Below are 19,803 nucleotides of genomic sequence, written 5' to 3'. Positions count from 1 at the left end.
CCTGGTACAGTGGATATCTGTATGAAAAGTTGGCATCATCAAAAATCTGACTACCTTTAGAAAAAAGGGTGACCTTCAGAAGGAGTTTTCTAGCTGCATTAATTAAAGACCTTCTGGGTGTTGCCAAAGTAAAAGCCATGCAGCTGAATATGAATTTCTTGGGCAAGAAATGCAAAATAAATGTAGAAAATGGAAAACAAGCATGTATAGAAGTTAGTGACAATTTAAAGCAAGAATATGCTTGTGAACATACGTTCAAAATTATTTGTACATTTGCAAAATAAACAATGCCTGTTTTGCTTCTAGTTATATTTCATTGAACTCAGAGATGCTAGACTGGTCTACAGCCAACATAAAGGGAAGCAGAAGCAAGGCTGGTGAATATTTCAGAAAATATAATATCAAACAGAGATTATCTCATGTCACTGAGACAAATCATGAGAAAAATTAATCAAAATCACATCAATATTAGCATTCTCTAAGCTCGGTAACGTAACCAATTATATTAAGATATAGATGATCCTAGAAGCTCACAGAAAAGTTTATTTTTCTGTCAGGATTGCTTGAGCTAATTGGTGATAGATCATTTGTCTTTAATTAAAAAGACATTTTTTCTATAATTTTTCAGACATAATTACATCATTACTTCAAGTTTTCTTTCTTTCTTCCTATCCAAAAAAAAAAAAAAAAAAAAAAAAAAGATGTGCTTTTAACATGACATTTGAGTAGTGTCTGTCCTGCTAGTAATTTTTACATTTTTACCAATTTTTTCTTTGGGTTTATGTATTTTTAATAGTTCATTTCTTTACATGCTTTGTGATAGAGAAAACAGAAGCTTGGCCTAACAAGCTGGCTCTTCAAAACTAGAAGATACTAGAAAAAAAATGATAAATCAAAACAAAAGTATGCTATTCTAAATATTTATATGAACGTAGCTTTCAAAGACCTACAGTAGAAAATGCACAGAAACATAAGAGTCACCTAAAATTTTATGCAGTATATATAAATATGTTAAATTTATAGAAATGCACATACTAGCTTTACGGAAAAACACAATGCTTTCCTTTCTGTGGAAACCACCCAATATGAGTTTAGGCAACATCAGGTTTACTCATAAAATATCAGTTAGATACCCATGTTGTCATAGTTATGTGTTCTGCAGTGAACAACATTTCACCCAAGACCCAAAGCAAAAAATACGTATGAATCAACACAAGAAAAGCACTGAGGAATTTGGCCCAAAACTCTGCCCATAGGAAAATCCTATTGAAACCAATTATTTTCTGCAACCATTATACAACAAGCTAATCTCTGCTATTATTCCACTAGTTCTATTGCAGCTATTCTGCCACAGACTTTGTGCAAAGTGGCCCTTACACTGAAAATAAAGCTTACTCATCAGTTCAGCTTTTGTTTTCATCTTGTTAGCATTAGAAGCAATTCTATGTGCTGGAAGGGAGCAACTTCCCATCCAAGACTGCAGCAGACCAGTGCATTGTCCTGTCCTTCAACCATACTGCAGGTTTTCAGGACACCCGGGACGGTGCATGGCCTACTGCAGAAAAAGCAAATGTATCTCAAAAACAAAGAGAACAAGAAAATAGCTGAGCATACATATATGCGCGAATTAACTTTGCCTTACCACAGATGCATTCACAACTTCCAGATACAAACAAACACAAAAACTTCCCTCATTTAAAAGCTGCACAACCATACAGAACTCTGTTGTCTTCACTGAAATAGGAGTCACAGGACTGGTTTTAGATCTTACAGGTCTCATTTTTCAACAGAAGTTAATTCTGTAGCTCCTAAGAGATTAGCACTGAAATTTGTGTACCCTGATTGCCAGCCAGCTTTGAAAATGTAATCTATGTACAGATTTCCAGCAGAACTGAGCTTTCAGATATCCTTCTGAAGTCAATGGCAGTGGTTGCTGCCACATTTGGAGGTCAGATTTTATATTTTGGCCTAACTTGATAATTTTCTGAAGTATATATATGAGCCTTGAAAATAGTTCCAAACCACAAACAACATAAAATAAAGGGAAAACAAATTTTAAATACTTCAAAACTACAGCAAAACTGTGTGATTTTCCTGTTGGTGTTTAAACAAAGAATTTTAAAGTACATTATATATGTCAAATAATAATAGGTATACGCATTTCATCAAGCATTTGGGTAAGTCCTTAGTATGATTCATGTAAGGCAACACATGCTCTATATTTTACCTGTCATCACATTTAAACCCAGTGGGGAATGGTGGCTGTTGCTGATAAATTATACAGGTCATTGCAAGGAATTTTAAACAACAAAAAAATTAAGATTTTACTTTTCACTTTAAAAGCTTAAGAATTGATTCTTTCTGATGCATTTCCATATCTCCTCTACACCAGTAGAAAGCAATGGACTGTAACATATTAAAATGTTTTCTGTTCAGGAAAGGTTTTCATTTGCTAAGATGAGGAAATTGCTTTCTTCATTTGGCTTCATTTGATTTCATATGGTTTGGCTTTTTCATGGATGATCCACTGGGAATCGAGAATCACTTGCACATCTGACCACTGAATCATAGAATCAATCATAGAATTGATCATAGAATCATATGATCAGGTGTTTTTTTTTTTGAGAAAGAGAAAAAATGAGCCTTTCTGGAAATTGAGTAACAAAATAAATTGGTGTGCACGAACACTGGATGGACTATTTTTCATTACAATGAACGGGGTAAATTCATCAGAGCAGATCGTAGTAAATGGGGCAAGGACATCTAGGAACCAGCTGTGTAGGAACTCCTACATATAAACACAGCAGCGGCTGTCAACCAATATTTTTATATTACTGTAATAGATAAGAAGATTGACTCTGTCATACCTGAAATAAGTACAAGATGCTAACATCTAAACAGAAAAAGTTTCAGTTTTCAAAAGTGGTGCCCTCTTGTGATTTCACTACTCAAAGCAGCACCCCTGGAAGAATAGGCTGTTTTCTGTGCTTTTACAACACAGTTTAAGTTTTGTATTGCAATGGCACCTCTAGTTTGACACCCTGAAGCACAGGATTTGAAAACATATATATATATATGTCAGATCTTTGCTGATTTAAATCCATACCATTCCACTCACATAGGTTGAACAATTTAACAGCAGCTGTGAATGAACCAATCTTTTGCTACCACAATAAATAAATAAATAAATAGATAGATAGATAGATAGATAGATAGACAGATAGATAGATAGATAAATAGATAAATAAAATAAAATAAAAATAAGAGATGCGTAATTTCAGAGAAAACAACATGCTTATGTATCTACATTAGTGAGGTGGAATTTGTCAATTACCATTTAAGCACTGTAGAATCAGGTCTTGATATTATTGTTGACTAGACTTAGAGTTCCCAAATGACAAAAAGTGCCCTTTTTGTACCTTGGATTTTCGACTGGATAATGAAAACAAAATGAATGCCATCATCAAACCTTCTAATTGACAAGAAGGTTTATCCACTGACAACTGTAAAATATATTGAATAGAAAAGGTAAGAGAAGTATGAACAATTGTCATTATTTAAGAAATGAATGCAAGACATTAAAGGAAGAATGGAGTTCCTGTGGTCTTTGTGAATATTAAAGAGATCTATAATGGAAGTATGCACTGCACTTATTACATGAACACTACCTCTTTCATAATGTCAGTCATTAAAACAGCAGTGTTTGATATGAAGTCCTGGCTGGACTGAAATTTCTTGAAGTTCTGTCGTACTGCAGCACAGACCCCAGGGTTTGTGCATCCCAGAGCACAGGAGTGGACGGGAGACCTCATGGTGGATGCAGCTCCTCACTGGGAGCGGAGGGGCAACGCTGAGCTCTGCTCTTTGTGACAGCAATGGTACCTGAGGGAACAAGCGAATTCTATCCTCGTGGCTTTTCTCATTTTTTACATTTTATCTGGTCACCTTTACAGTAAGATCTTACACCAGCAAGTGGCAACATAGAAACAACAAAGGTAAAATGCACTGACATGCAGTATTAATAGACATCATCATCAGAAGATGCCAAAAGAATGACACTCACTCCTATCGGTTGGGAGATGCGGGCTTCACTAAGTTCAGAAAAAAAGGACCCGTGTTTTCAGATCATCTCTGCAACAGACAGACAGGCATTTCTAGTATATCTGTAAACAAATCAGAGGAATATTATCATGTGTTCAGCATGGACTTGTCATCTATTTGTTTATGTCACCTCATAATTACTATAGGAACTTTCTCTTATGCAGTTTCATGATGCTTTTGTAGTGGTTTGTTCTTCCTTTTTTTTCCCTTTAGCATGAGCTAAATTAGACAACTAAAAAAATAAATAAAAAAATTAAATCTAAAACCAGGACAGTTACAAACAGTTCCCTTTGAACTCAGATGTCTCTAGTTCAGTGGGAACAGTTTGCATAATCTTTTCTGTATCAACAACATTCCACATGCATATTCTCTCTATCTTCTTCAGGAAGGAAAAAAATGGAACTGCAGAAGAAACTGTTCCCAGATAAACAGGATGACACCAATACAGTGCATCTCTTTTCTAACATCTTAGCTGTGCTTGGACATAAATATTGTATCTAGGCTTCTCCTTCACATCCCAAGATAATACTGGATTCTACTTTCCTTCGAATCCCTGTTAAAGCAGTCACTTTGTAGCAGTCTGCTGATACTCTCTTTATCAGCAAGGAAATGTTTTCTAGTGCATTTCTTTCAGTTTCTGAAAAGCTCAATTTTTTGAAACTAAAAGGAAAATAGTGTTATAAATATGTATTTAAATAGACAAAAACAAATCAGCTGACATTACTTATTCAAGAATTATAACTTTTAGGATGACACACACAAAAGTTAGATTTGGAAGTGCTGCCCTGTTACACACTTCCATTTATCTGAGGTCTCAAGTTCTCAGCTTCTCCACTGCATCTGCCATGGAGAAATTCTGTCACAGAAATGTCTCAAACAAATGCCCAGTGAATCTCTACAAAACCCCAACAAAAAGGATTTTAAGGATTTTTCGGCTTTAAAACACTTCCATGAAAAAAGAAAAAAATAAATAAAAACATTTCCTGTCTGACTTCAAGAAAAAAACAAATGAACAAACAAAAAAACTGAAGTCCTCTCGGGCTCTTAAAAATACAAGTGAAATAGAAACCAAAACTAGGTTAAACTAAAATAATCTACCAGGGCTTTTTGAGAACTTAATTATCAACTGATATTTCAGTTCTTTTTTGGTGCTTGAGAGGAATGGAAAAAGGAATGCTGAAAAAACCTGACTAGCAAAGTCGCAGTGGTGTTCTTTTTGGTATGAACAAACAAGGAAATACTGGAAATCTCTTTATAATATTATTCTCATGAGACATGCATCCTACTTTCAGGACTGAGGAATGCTGGGAGAAGCCTGTGCATACAATGAAAGCTGCACACAAAATCCTGCTCTCAAATGAACAACAACAAAAAAAGAAGTTTTGAAGTTTATCTGCTTCTCATAGACTGGGCATGAGCCTCTTTTAACTGCAGCAGATAGATACTGGCACTGATTCACTGATGCTGTTGACACAATTTCTGATCTACACTGTGGTTCCAAGACTTTCTGAAAGTGTTCTTTTTGTACTATAAAATGATATTGCATGTGGCATTAGCTGGTATCTTTCTAGGCATGTGAAGGGAAGAAATGGCTGGGGATAGAGACCACACTATCATCTCAGTACTTGATGTGGTACCCCACAAATTTATGCTGACACAATGCAGGAATTGTAGAGCATATTGTAAGGAAGCTCACCATCTGTTTTCTGCCTCTGCTCTTCTATAAATAACAGACTTCAGTCTCCGTGGTTGCCAGGCTAGCATTTTGCAACACACCCCTCCAGCCCTTTAAAATTCCTCCTGACCCTCTGGGAATTTCCTGTTCTGCCAAGGAGGTTTGTCCAGACAGAACTGAAGTCAGTCTCTTACCGTTCAGAAATCCCCTTACAATAAGGCAGAGAAGTGTGAAGGACTTGTCCATAGGGACAAGTAGTGAACCTGGCATTTCTGCCACCCCTGGAAGCACCGTAGGAAGGAAGGGGTAAGGGGTCACCTTCATCCCAGTGTGTCCAAGATTGGGAAATTCCCTTTCCTGGACTGGAATCAAGCTCAGATTTTTACCACTGGTTCATTCTGAGCAGCATCAGGCCAAGAAGCACAGTAACTCATTAACATCACACTCTGGGTGAGAGTCAAGAGACCATTTTTTCCAGTTTCTAGTTCTCTCGAGGCTACTTAATGATAATGGCTTGATTTTGTGAAATGTGTTGAAAGCCTCCTCTGGGTTTATATTCCCATGGGATATTATTGTTTTTTCTAGTCATACTTTGTGGCAAAGGGCTAATGGTGGCAACACCTGGAAAACATGTGATAGCAATACCAGACAAAGTCTGATAGAAACAAAAACAAATTTAATATCCACTCTGTTGGAAAAATCACCAAGCAATTCTAACTTAGGATGTGGCTCTGTCTCACAATATAAAGCTTGCATTGCATTACGAGTAATATTCTAAAAATAATACTGCAACTTGCTTATAGCCTTTCAGAATGACTTTACTATGGAACTGACACAGCACTCAAAACCACGCTGACATAACTAACACTGAGGGCAGTCAGCTTGAAAATTAAGAATACAAGTGGAAAGTTTATCCTGAAACACATTTCCAGTGTTCCATTGTGGTGAATTATAGCCCAGAAAAAAGGACCATGTAAATTCTAATGTCAATGGACCAAACATTTTTTATTGTAATTTCACAAGAGCTCCATGATCTTGGCAGGGAAATAATAAATGAAAATACTGAAATAGTCTTTAAAAAAGCATGAAAAAGGAAAAGATGTCACATTATGGTTCATATTTTACACGTGAAATATCCATGTCATATCTTCATGCCCGTAACAGCGTGACAATTTCAGTCTTGCTCAATTCTGCTTCTAGGAAATACCCCATGGGGTCAGTGGCCAAATTACTAAATGTTTCCAAGATGTGTAGGAGTGCAAAGTTGTTTTGTTTGTTTTTTTTTTAAATCTTGGATCAAGAAGCATTCTTGTTATTGTTTCTAGGGTTCATAGCGTAGAGAACACTGGGAGGCAGTACGGTAGAAGGTTAAAAAATGGTGGATCTTTGGCTTGCTGCTTTAGTATTAAGGGGGAAATATAATCAAGCATCCTTTCTTCATGGACCCATATTCCAGACAAATCTTTTCATTTCTGTCTGTGTTTAATTTTATAACTCTTTAGTACTGATCCATTCATTCATTGTACTCCAAAAGACAATATATAAATATATTGTTTAAGCACTGAAATACATTATTTATTAATTCCCTATATAACTGACGAGTTTACTCTAAAAACATTTTTGAGACATATTGGTGCTTGCGCAGACATATTGTGGCATGTGCCATCATGGCTACCTTTCACCAGCAAAAAGAGCACCTAAAGTCATATAGTCCCCTAAGTAAACCATATTGTGAACTGTAATTCTCCCTTTTTTGATGCATTGGATTATTGTGTTACTGTTTTTTATAGGAAAGCTACTCCGGAAGTTTCTAGAATTTCTGTCCTCATCTACTTAAATACATCAAATACAAGTGTACAATTTAGAGTAACAGAGCAACTCGCACTTAATTCTACTTCCTGTTGAAGTCCAGAGTTACTGAACATACCTAAATGCTTGTGATAACACCCTCCAACAGTGAAATGAAAGCTTTACTTAATTTGAGTAAAACTTCCCATGTGCTCGTTGTTTCTTGGAAAATTGCAATTAACTCAAAATAGGACTCTTGGTGCTTTCAGGATCAAATCCTTAGATCTTGCCAAAACATACACTTGACAAGTTTGGGCAAATTACTTCCTAGTATTTCTGGCCTACAGCTCATATTCTCCCAGGTGCTTGTTTGATATTAGTACATCTTTTTTTCACTTAACAGTCAAATAAATGCAACAATTCCGAACACTACCTCTGAGGCTCTCATTGACAGTAGTGAGAGCGTTCCCATAGGAGAGTAACATACTAGTGACCATACACACTACCACAAATGGCATTCTGGTTCTATTCAGCTGCAAGCTGGGGGTAGTCTGCATTTCAGATACTTCAATAACAAGCAAAACTCGGAGACTTCAATTTCCTCTTTAAAACTTGATATTGAACATCTCCCTTATCTCTTATTCCTTTTTCTTCTTATGTTTAGAAAGACATGTCTTCTGTATTTACAAAAAAAAAAAAAAAAAAAAAAAAAAAGAAAAAACTGTTTTAAGATGCTCCTCAGCTATGATGATTTAGTTCTCAAGTCAACTGTATTACTTCTGAAATTAGTATTATGATAATTATAGAGCCAAACAGCCAGTAAATAACTGGCAGCTTCATTCCTTCAGGGTACTTCATAGAATATGCTGTACACCAGAGTAATGTTCTGAGCCTTTTCTATCACAGGAAAAGTTATCTTATACTGTGTGCTTTGGTGACATGTTGTTACCTTGAACAGAACAACAATTTATGGATTACAACAGCAACCTTCACCTTTTCTATCAGTCTACTAAAGAATCCCTCTATCAACCTTAAATATGCTGGCTTTTTGTTCTGAAGTGCCATCTCAAATTTAGCTCTCACAATCTTTTGGAGAGTTAACTCTTGCCATCTTTCTGTCACTGATACCTGATAATTCAGGTCCTTTACACTTTCCCTGAGATGACCCTTTCCAAGAGGTAATAGACCATAGTTATAAGTTTATCTTCAATTCTTTGGGAGCTACCTGGGCTGTAAATATCAAAGTCATAAAAAAGCAATTGAAAAAGCTAAATATTCATATTTAATGTATAGCTCACCTGAGCCACAAACACATCTCTAACACTGTGCATGGTTTAACCGGGCATTACCTTTTGTCTTTAGAGCAGAGTACATTTGTGTGAAATGAGGTGCAAGTATTTTGCCAGGGAGGTGAGATGCAGAGGCTCAGCTAACAAGATGGTTTCAGAGAATACAGCAGAGGGTGAAACAATGCCAGCTTTCTCAGCAAGACTTGATTTGTGAGGATCTAAACAGGTAAAAATAATTCTTAAGCAACTGACATGAAGCCAGGGGCCAACACAGTTGAGTTACACTGGACATGTAGAACGTCAGAGGAATACACATGTAGTGAATCAGCTGGAATTCTTGTAAAATCCAAAGGATCGGACTGGATCATTCAAGAAAAATGCAAAGAGAAACAACCTTGATCATCACCTCTCTAGTTAACAGGCTAAAGTGATAACGAATTTTGCAGTCCATATGTCCTTCTTACAAAAATGGTAACATAAAAAAACTTTCTTGCAGAGCATTGATGGCCTTTTCCATTAACACGATAGAAGTGACGCAGGAAAGATAGGTGGCCCTCAGCCATTTATCTCTACTATGGTAAGTCACACACAGAGTGAAGTATGAAGTCTTAGCCAAGAAAAAAAGGGGAATAGTTCATTCGGGAAGAAATTAAGTCATTTCTTTGAGCAATTTTCCCTTTAAGCAGATCCTCAGAATTCCAGGCACAGCACCAAACACATCATGGTTTGGGGGCTACCCATCACTTTGTTAACTTGCTGATGTGGCCTAGAAGGCCACAGGAATTTCCTGATGAATTAAGACCGTAGAGGGTAAATATTTAACTATGACACCCATAAATATACTTAGTACTTAATGGCAGTGAATCGAAATACTCACTTGGGCTACTTTTATCTACATATGAATGCCTAAATTTCAAAGACTATATTATTCTTCATTCAGTTCTTTGGTGACCTCAGAGAATCACGTGTTTTATAAAGTGTTTCTGAAAGGTTTCGGAAATATCAAACCATTCCCAGAGAGATTTTTCATAGAAAATATTAGTTTTATGAAGTGAGATGGTTATCTGAAGGTCCTTGCCTACCTGCAAAAGTCTTATGGCTTAGAATGGAAAATTGAAAGGATTGTGAAGTACCATATTATTATGCTCGTTATTTACATTTACATATTGGGATTATGAGAAAATTTTTTAAAAGAAGGATCTAATCTATTTTTTGAAAAGATTTTTGCATGAAAACTGAAACTCCCAGAAGACAGTTATCACTACAACTATTTGAATCTGAATGAGATTTAGCATTTTAAGTCAGCCATAGGTGGTTTAAACCAAGAAAAAAAATTGTTTGATACAGTGCTCAGAAAAAAAAGATCAAAATTTAACAATATTATTTTTCCCTAGATCTGCATTGTTCAAAACTGCATTGTTCAAAACTTTAATTGTAGATGAGATCAAAAATAATAATAATAATAATAATAATTTTTATAAACATTTGCTGACAACTTCAAAACATTCATAAATAATATGATGTAAAGGACATACAAGTCTTCATCACCTTAAAGGTAAATGTAAAATCTTCTTGCAGATTATATTACTACTTCTGCTTTCATTTTTATGCATATTAAAATGTGTTCAGAGAATTTGAAATATGTGAAATGTCTAATATTAAACTACACATTGAATTCAGAGTATTTTCACTCACAGTCAGGGAGGAAAATCATCATATTGAAGGCGAGAAAGTCTTTGAGAATGGCTGATATTTTATTGTAACATTTAAAATTGTGGGAAGGTGCATCCAAATGACAAGAGTGGTTTTGTCTGTAAACTCTCTGGGAAAAGGAAAATAGAAGCCTGACCTCCTAAATGATGTGAACCTGAAGACAGAAGTTTTATAACACAAACAGTATCTTTCAAGTAAATCTTGCACAGAGAGCCTTTGAGGGAACTTTGGTTTTGAAAGGGGGCAGAATCAGTCTATAAATGGCATTATATGCCTGTCACAGAGATAGCTTTTGAGTTCCAAATTGATTAGTACCAATCTGATCATTTATGCTGCAGTGTGAAAGAAGCTGTGCTGTCGAAAAGAGGAAAATTGCCTTCTAAGGTACTCTGCTTACTCTCTTTGCAGTGTTCTCCCACAGCAATCTAGCCTTGCCTTAATTTCCTGGCAGAGTAGTGCAGAGTTGATCCTATCTCTAGGGAAATCTCTCAAGCTTGTTTGCCTCTTTGGTCCAGAGCGAGAAGAAAGAATGCCAGAACACAGATCCTTGGGCAGGAGAGAGTCTAAGTGGAAGCTAGTCTGCTAAGTGGAACAAGTGGATTTTGGTTGTCCCCTTGCAGCCTGGTGCATGATTTGCAACAAGACAACCAGACAAAATAAGCCAGATGGCAGGAATTTACTCTGATAAATAAGAATTCCCAGAAGATGTGAGGAAAAATTAGAACTGTATGGTTATGCCAAGTCCTATTAAAGAAGCAGATGCCATGCAAACATTCTGATCAGCTTTGTTCTGTAAAGACACAAAGCACAACCAGGTTTGCCTTGCATATATGGACAGAAGCATATATGGGATATAAGGATCCAATATTTTTTTCCGGAGTATACAGAAATTGTTGTAACTATATGGAAAGGACAAGTGTGAACACATACATAATCTATGGGCAGCACAGTGTGAGGACTTGTTCACACAGAATTATTGCACTAATAGTATGCAGGGATACCTCTTGCTATCAACTCTTCTAGGTAGGGTTTTTTCTGAGACTACAGGTCAGTTTCAGGAGATATCCAAAGCAGGAATTTAGCAATTTCCTAAATTTTAAGTGATCCCTACCAAATACAAACTAACCTTTTACTCTTTGAAAAACAAAGACATTGTAGCTATGGAGAATGTTTTGAAACAAAACTTCCAACATCAGATAAGTATGTATAAAATGCAGAAAGGGATTTAAGTCAGAACACTAGAAAAGGATTTTTGTGCACCTTAGTACCAGTCACTCCAAAATCTAAATGCATGCATATGTGTATGTACATGTGTGTATGTGTGCATCCATTCAGGCACTGGCGAGAGGAGTCCAAGGCAAAGGACTTCTGCGGTCTTCTACAGAATTTTCAATCAGCCACATTTTACTTCCAGAATTTCATCACATATTTTCCATCTACAAGTAATAGCATCTGCATTTTCATCTTATTCCTTTCTCTTTTAAGAATGGAATTTGTAGCAGATAATATGAATGACCATGTGCTACCACATAGTGTACATTTAAAATACCTTATTAAAGACATACGTAATCCACTATCAACTAGCATAGTTCTCAAATTATAACACTTTACTTACTGGCTGTGGGTTTTTTGTTTTGTTTTATTTTTCCTACTGCTAGAAGCATCCAAAGAAGCGTAAGAAACTTACCTCAGTCATGAAGCTACAATGTATACTAGAACACTAATTTTCTACATGACTTCCTCAGAGAGATTATAAAATTATCTTGACTTATTTTTGTCTTTTTTTTTTTTTTTTTTCAATCCCAAATGCAAACCATTTTTAAAAATGCATGGAAATTTAACTTGGGCATTTTTCCCACTGACCACATATCTGCCGTGTTTTCAGTGTCTATGCCTACATGCTTTCAAAATGTTTAGCATAGCCCTAGCTAGATCTTATTTAGACAAAGATGTTGCACTAGTTTAACTTTCTTACTTTTTTTAAAGGGTAAAATAAACTGCTGCAAAGTTTTGAATAGGCTTCTCATGCCAGTGTATGAGTGACTTACACTGATTTAGATTAACCTGATTCCTAACTAAGGTTATGAAAAGCCAAGTTTGATCTTTGTGCATCAACATTAACGAAAATGCAATGCAGACGCGCAATAATTTATGGCATTTCTAAGTTACCCTTCCAACTGAATATTCAACACTCTGGTGTTTCATAACACCATCTAAAATATGCACATGTGGTTACACAAGAATAACCTTGTGTTTAAGTACTGCTCATTTTGTAAGAAAAAGAACTCTTCTTATGAAATATGATACTATTTCAATGTCCTTTTCCTGATCAAACTTCAACTTTCTAACAAGAGAGGAAATCCTCATGCTACTGGGAAGACTTCTACAGACAGCAGCTGTTTATTCAAAACACTTGAGCTGCTGGTGCTGAAAATAAGGTTAACAACACAGCGACAATCATGACAGTTTTAGAAGGTCCTCATTTACTTGCTCTTTGTTTGCAGCTCAAGGCAAATGCAGAGAAAGCTGGACTGAGCTGCAAAGTAAGTTGAGATGAATACAAACAGGTTGCTAAATATCTTCGTCTTTCAGGATATGCTTGCAATATATCATTTAAGAGAGCCCAGATTTGATAATAAGTTTATTCAAAATTTCTGGTAGCAATAGGTCTGAAAAACTGTCTATTCCTCACCGGTCTTCAAGATCTGTTCAAGACTGAACTACAATCCTATTCACCTTAGATGAGCACTGGATGGAGCAGCAGTTGCTGGAGAGGATTTAAGAACACTGTAACAATAAGTATGAATCCCACAATTAGCAGAACATATCTTACCTATAATCCGTTTACTCAACTGCAATCTGAAAAATACACTTAACAATACATTCATATTCACATATTCTACTTAAAAAAAAAAAAAAAAAAAAAAAAATTAGTTCCACACTTTAAAACAAATATCCTTTCAAAGGATTTCTGATCTCACATCACTTTCTCTAAACATTGACAGGATTACTATCATTTACAAACTGCTAATAGCACAAAATGTCTTCCATAAGCAAGACTCCAAAAGCAACACAAAAAATATATTAAGCCTCCCAGCAGCCTTGTGAAATTTAGTAGTAGTACTATATCTGCCTTAGAAAAGTGAAACAGGAATACATAAAGTTTATGATTTCCTTGCAGGCACAAGGGAAGTCTATGCTACAGCCATGAACAGAAAGCAAAGCTTAAATCCATCCCATCTAGCTGAGGCATTTAAATCAAGAAGTGAGCTGCTCAAGATTTCCCCAGTCCATGAAGAGAAGTAGGGACTACCATAGGATGGCTAAGATGGCTGGCTCTTCCTCTGGGTTTGCTACTGTCTCCAGACTCCAAGTGGAGAGATTCCCCATAGCAAAGAAAAACCTATTTTGTTCCTCTCTGGGCTTTTGCAAGAAGTTAGACTAAAATATCCAGCTCTACTCTTTTCCCATATGGGGGAAAAAGTTTTTTTTCCAAGGCACCCAACACTCCAAAGTAGAGACAGCTTCCAAACCACAAAAGGGAATGGGAAAGATGAGTTCTCAGCTCCCTCAGACTGACAAGCCATTTATATCGGCTTCATCTAGAAAAGGCCTCAGTGCTCAAAATGAGATATCCCATAGGGCATGTTGGTTGGACAGTTCTTATGACTAATGAATGTAATATTTTATTGTTACCAGAATGTTCCTGATTACAACAGTCATCACTGAAAATAAATATAGTCAGATTCTACTGCACTTTATGATAAAACCTTCTGTCCAAGCACGGGAATTATTGTTTTAAATCATTTGTTACAAATGTGGCAACAAGTGTTGTTATATAAGTTGTTATACAAGTGTTGCTATATAAGCAAAATACAGCGGTCAACAGAGAGCACAGATGATGCTGCAAAACAAATAATTTCTAAAAAATACATTAAGAATAAACAAGTAGACATTCATAGGCCAGTCTGGCCTTCATTCTACTTCTTTGATTCTTCTGCCTCTTAAAAAAATTGTTGTTGAATATACTACTCCCCAGTAACATAAAGTTTTCAGGCATTTTCATGTGTGAAACTTTTCCTTTTTCTCAAAATGTCCCCAGGTCCTCAGCAGTTTGATAGATAAAGCTTTCGAAATGGAGGCATATCACTGATCAAGATATTTTTTTGGAGATGAGTAATTTTTTTTTTTTAGAAGCAGTTATGAATTTTCTTAGAGCCTGTTATTTTCAACGAACAAATTCTTATTTCATAAGGCTAGTTCTTACATATATTTATTCACTGAGTAGTACATGTTATGTAAGTAAATTCACTAATTTGTTTCATGTAATAGTTCAACTAGGCAATATTGGTTTATATTGGTTATGTGAAAATATCTTACACTGCTTTTTATGACCTCTCATATATTTATAGTTTATTTTTGTATATTATGGCAGTCTTTTAGATCATGGCCAGTTTGGGGCCAGCTCTGTCTCAATTTTTCCTAGCTTCACAGAAAAAGTGAACTGTAAGCAATCTTCCCAACTCCCAAAAACCAAATAAAACCCAAGGCAAATCCAGCTACTCCACGCACATGAACTCTCTATTATTATTTCACTGCAGTGCTAGGCCCTACTAGCAGGGAGATGCATTTCCGATGGAGCTACAGCACACAGTGAGTGCACATCAGTCTTTCCAGAAGTTTCTTCCATATAGTGACTGGTACTCCTCAAATTCTAATTGCCTTGTAGATATTTAAAATCCAAGTGAGCGCTTGCATTGCTATATAAGCAAAATACAGCGGTCAACAGAGAGCACAGATGATGCTGCAAAACAAATAATTTCTAAAAAATACATTAAGAATAAACAAGTAGACAGTGAAAGAGATGCAGACACTTCAGAAAAAAACTGCTCATAATTTCTTACAGCACAAAGACTTTGAAAGATAAGGGAAGAAAACTGAATCTTCTCTATTTGGACTGTGTTGTAGTGCCAGCAAATTTTGCAGAGAAAACAATTAAAAAAGAAATCTGAATGTGTATACTAGTGAACCAGATTTATTGCAGACTACATTCAACTCAAGCTCCTGTGTCTGTGTTAGCTCCATGTGGTATACAATTATGAAGTATTCATTTTAAAAAAATTATGGTATTTGTTTAGATAAGGATCAGAAAAAAGAACGAGTGGATCACGTAGAACTCACTTACTATGGTAAGAGAAATTATTACCATTGTGTTGGCTGAGTATATGAAACACTCATCTGTATAGCCTGGACTGGATCCATTGATACCATAATTTCACCAAGCTAAGAGAAAGTTCCCAAGCAACACATGATGATAATAACTCATATAACTCCTCTTTGGCAATGGTTGGACTTTGCAGTTAAATACCAAACAGTATCAAGTGTGCCAGTCAGTTACTGCAAGAAAAAAATTGTGATGAACTGTTTGTTTTGAACTATTAGTATAAACATATTGCAGAAATGAAACTCAAGCTTAAACAATGGGGAAAGTTATCCAGTATTAAAATAAACAGTTCTAGGAAGACCTCTAAAAATATTTACCAAATCATCTTCTTTTAAGAAGTTTCGGTACAGAGCATTTTGCTGCGTCCCCAATTTGCCAGCCAATCCCACTTATACTGATTGCAGATATGCAAATGGTAATGGACAAGGCTGGGGCTTAATTGTCTGTAATCAGCTTCCCAAGAAAGCACATTTTTATCTAGAATGAAGCTAGGAGGTCATCAAAAATGCACTTCTGCGTTCAAAGGTATAGGAATCTATTTAAATCAACAACAAAAATTTCTAGTTTCTAGAAAACTGCTAGTGTAAATATTATGGAATAATTAAAAAAAATACTACTTTAATTATTAAGCAAATCTTGCTTTCACAAACTATTTTAATAAATTCTCTTTCAATATTGCAGGCTAGCATTTGTGCTAAGAAAATAATACATTCTGCAAAACATAGCTTTGGTACAATTTTATTCACAGTTCTATATATTACATAGTGTAATAAATATGTTTCCTTTACATATTTCAGAATATATCTCAAATTCTGAAATACAAACATTCTTTCTTACAATAACTATTCAATTCCAGTCGCAGACCTATCTATAACTATTAATTAATCTTTATTTTATTCACAGCAGGTGCACTGTAAAATGCTACTAGTGTAGAGCTAGTTATCTCTGATATTAAAAGTCAAGGAAGGGAAACAAATGCAGAGTATAAAAATGAGATACACGATATCTACATAATTAATTAATTTACACTTCAGCATTACGCTTCCTTTGAAAGGAAGTGAGGTATGGCTGAGATGCTTTGTAATGGCAAGAGCAACAAAGCAAATGCAGTATTCAGAGATGCTATAATGGAGCTGCATCAGACTCATTTGTTCTGAGTGAGCCACACTCCATCACACAGAGAAACAGGTCCTTTCATTGCAGAGCAAGCTGACACATGGGGTACGTGCACAGGGCTGGCTTCACGTAACACCCTGGAAGCAGAGGGTGGGGGTTGGGAGTAACCGGGGGCTGGCTCTGCCCACTGTCAGTTTTTCAATCACTGCAGAAGAAAAGAGTCCTCAATACAAAACCCTTTCACTGGGCTTCCTACCTGCCTACCTCAATCACTTCCTTCCAAAGTGTGAGAGCACTAACCCTAACTCAGACTTTCGCACTCCAGAGACTCATTTTTCTTCCTGTTCAGTTCACAGTGAAATAGTGATCTTAGTTCAGTCTCTAGTGGACAAACACAGAATAAGTGAAGTCTCATAAGCATGATTCAGCAGGCAATTTGCTCAAGTAAAATCATGTGTGCATAAACACAGATACAAATTTTCCTCTCAGTTCTTGCCTCAGCCTCCCAAGGTACAGCAAAATAATTTCTTAAGAAATACTTTCCTCTACAAAAGACGCCCCCTCATTTCCAACCCTATATTCCCCAAAGCAGACCAAGTTATTAAAAACTGAAGAAAGTCGTTCTAAAAAGAAAAGCTTGGTTACATTTTGTTTTATAGTCACATGTTCACTGGATAGATTTGTTTCTCTCTTTCTGGAGCCAGATATGGAAGTACAATTTATCAAGAGATCAGAAAATTCTTTCTAAGAATTTTATTAGACATAGGGGGATGGGAGGGTTGTTTATGTTTTTTAGCATATTCCTGTTTTTTATGCTGTTTGGACAAATCAAAGCTTGTAATTGAGGTAATTATCAATAAATATATTAATGGGAAACTTTAGCTTACCTAGCAGAGTCCTCACTAGATTTTCACTGATTGTCATTCTTGTATGAATCTGTGTTACAGCTATATCAAGTATCCATCAAAGGAATGTATACAGAAGTATACTTGTGCCATTTTACATAACTAATTGCATCACAAATTGCTCAACATTCTCAGTTTGACAAGTCAAAATGTCAGAGTAAGAATGGGAACCTTACAAGTAACAAGATACAAAGGCTGTTTCATTATTTATTTATTTTTGCTTGTCAGCTCTCACGAGGTATTTTCATTACCAAAACATGGACAAGTTACTGTAGTGTATGTAATTGTGGTGCAGTGAGTAATCCTGTTAAGGTGAACAAGGGCTGTTCACATGGGTATTTATTTACACATTAAAGTATTTTCTGGACCAAACTTCAGCTTATACATTGAATACTGAAAAGTTTAGTGGAAGTTCAGATCTCTGGTGCGACTTCTTTAAAAGCATTACTTCTTCCAAGTTACTACAACACCTTTCAGCTCATTTTTCCCTTTCCATGAAAGAACAAACACAAATTAAAACAGCTGTAATCTATGCAAATGAAAAGTTTTACTGTCATGATTTAGATGTGTGAATGCCTAAGTGCTTTTTTCTTTCTTTCTAGCAATTAACTGGGTGGAATAGTATTACAGGATCTATTTCTGGAGAACCAGTGATATTCTTAACACAGTGCCTATAAGTGCTGATTATTTCGAACGTCCCCTTTTGCTGTCAGAGTAGCAGGTATCCTGCATGACATCTACTCTGACTCTGTGAACCGTAAGTAGAGATTATAGGGCTACTTAGTAAGCTCTGTCCTTAGAACCTCTGGTGATTCTTGCTTACACTAGTTCACAAAACACCCATGGTCTCTCAAGATAAAGCGTTAAGAAACTGCGTCTCTCAGCGGTGTGAAAAAAATTCTGTTCACAAAAACAATGCCCCTAAAAGAGTGCACTCTGCCTGTGAGATTTCCCCCCCTACGCACAAATGAGATAAAACCTCAGTTCTCAAAAGAACCCGTGAAAACTATGAACTACACAAGCACAATTAAAAAAAAAAAAAAAAACAACCAACAACAACAAACGCTCACTGAGTGAGAAGTGAAAAAGGAAACACTTACTTTTTGCAGCCACTGCGTGTAGTTTTCCATCACATGTTCCAGATGCTGCAGTTTCTGGAAAGAGAAATCCTGTTCCACGTGAGGAGCATCTCTCTGAAGAGCGTTACTGTTGTACTGGTCTGTCGTGCTTTCACGACAGTTCCCATCCTGTTCTGGCAGAATGAAAGTATAGGTGCACTGCCCGTGCTGAATCCGGTTAAATCTTCTTCCACTGGCTTCCGGACCCCGGCGCTGAGTGGTACAGCCTATATGAGCAAGGAGTGCTGCCAGAAAAGCAAAGGAAAGGAAAACTGACATGTTACTATTACTTTCCTTTCCCACTCTTAGAAAAACTTCTTCCTCTTTCTTTAGTTTTTTTCTTAATTTCTTTTAAAGTTTCTAGGAAAAAAAAAAAAGGACTGGAAAAGCACAGTTTGATAATCAAGCTTGGATAAATTGTTATTTTCTTTTAAATTTAACTATGAGAATAACTTCCTTAGTTAAAATTGGGAATATTTATTGCATAGTAGTTAAGATTTATTGTTTCCTCTCTGTTACAGTCCAGCATGTAGCCTGCTTTAGTCAGCTGCATATGCATATCCCAGTCTCTTTCCCCTACACTATCTGCAGCAGAACTGCTATTTTCTCTCAGACTTCAGTGAGTTTTATTAAGGTTGCACATTCAAGCCAAGCTGGAAGCAAGCAGCCTTTCACAAGATGACTTGACAGGAATGCGTGTATGAGTGCGCCCCTATGCTAAGGATGGCTGATGGCTCATACAGAGGGATCATCTTACAAACTGGCTGGATGCATGACCTCAATCGTGCGTGGCTTTCCAGCCCCTGTTGCACACAATTGCTGAGGGCTTTTGACGAATTTACGTAAGTTTAATAAGTGAGGCGGTCCACCTTAA

At 36.2% G+C, this 19,803-nt stretch overlaps 1 protein-coding gene across 1 annotated transcript in view; it reads right to left on the bottom strand.

Annotated features, from left to right (window-relative positions):
- Positions 1 to 19,208, bottom strand: part of ANGPT1 (angiopoietin 1) — a gene marked incomplete at both ends in the record, with an annotated part of 160,010 nt that extends 140,802 nt beyond the window's left edge. Inside the window, one exon of the mRNA XM_079533382.1 lies at positions 18,912 to 19,208. Coding sequence (XP_079389508.1) covers positions 18,912 to 19,208 — 297 coding nt within the window. The remainder of the gene's footprint in view (positions 1 to 18,911) is intronic.
- Between the last annotated feature and the right edge of the window lie 595 nt (positions 19,209 to 19,803).

The sequence above is a fragment of the Tetrao urogallus genome (assembly GCF_951394365.1).
Source record: "Tetrao urogallus genome assembly, chromosome: 3".
NCBI lineage: Eukaryota > Metazoa > Chordata > Aves > Galliformes > Phasianidae > Tetrao > Tetrao urogallus.
This window is presented reverse-complemented; position numbering and strand designations above follow the sequence as displayed.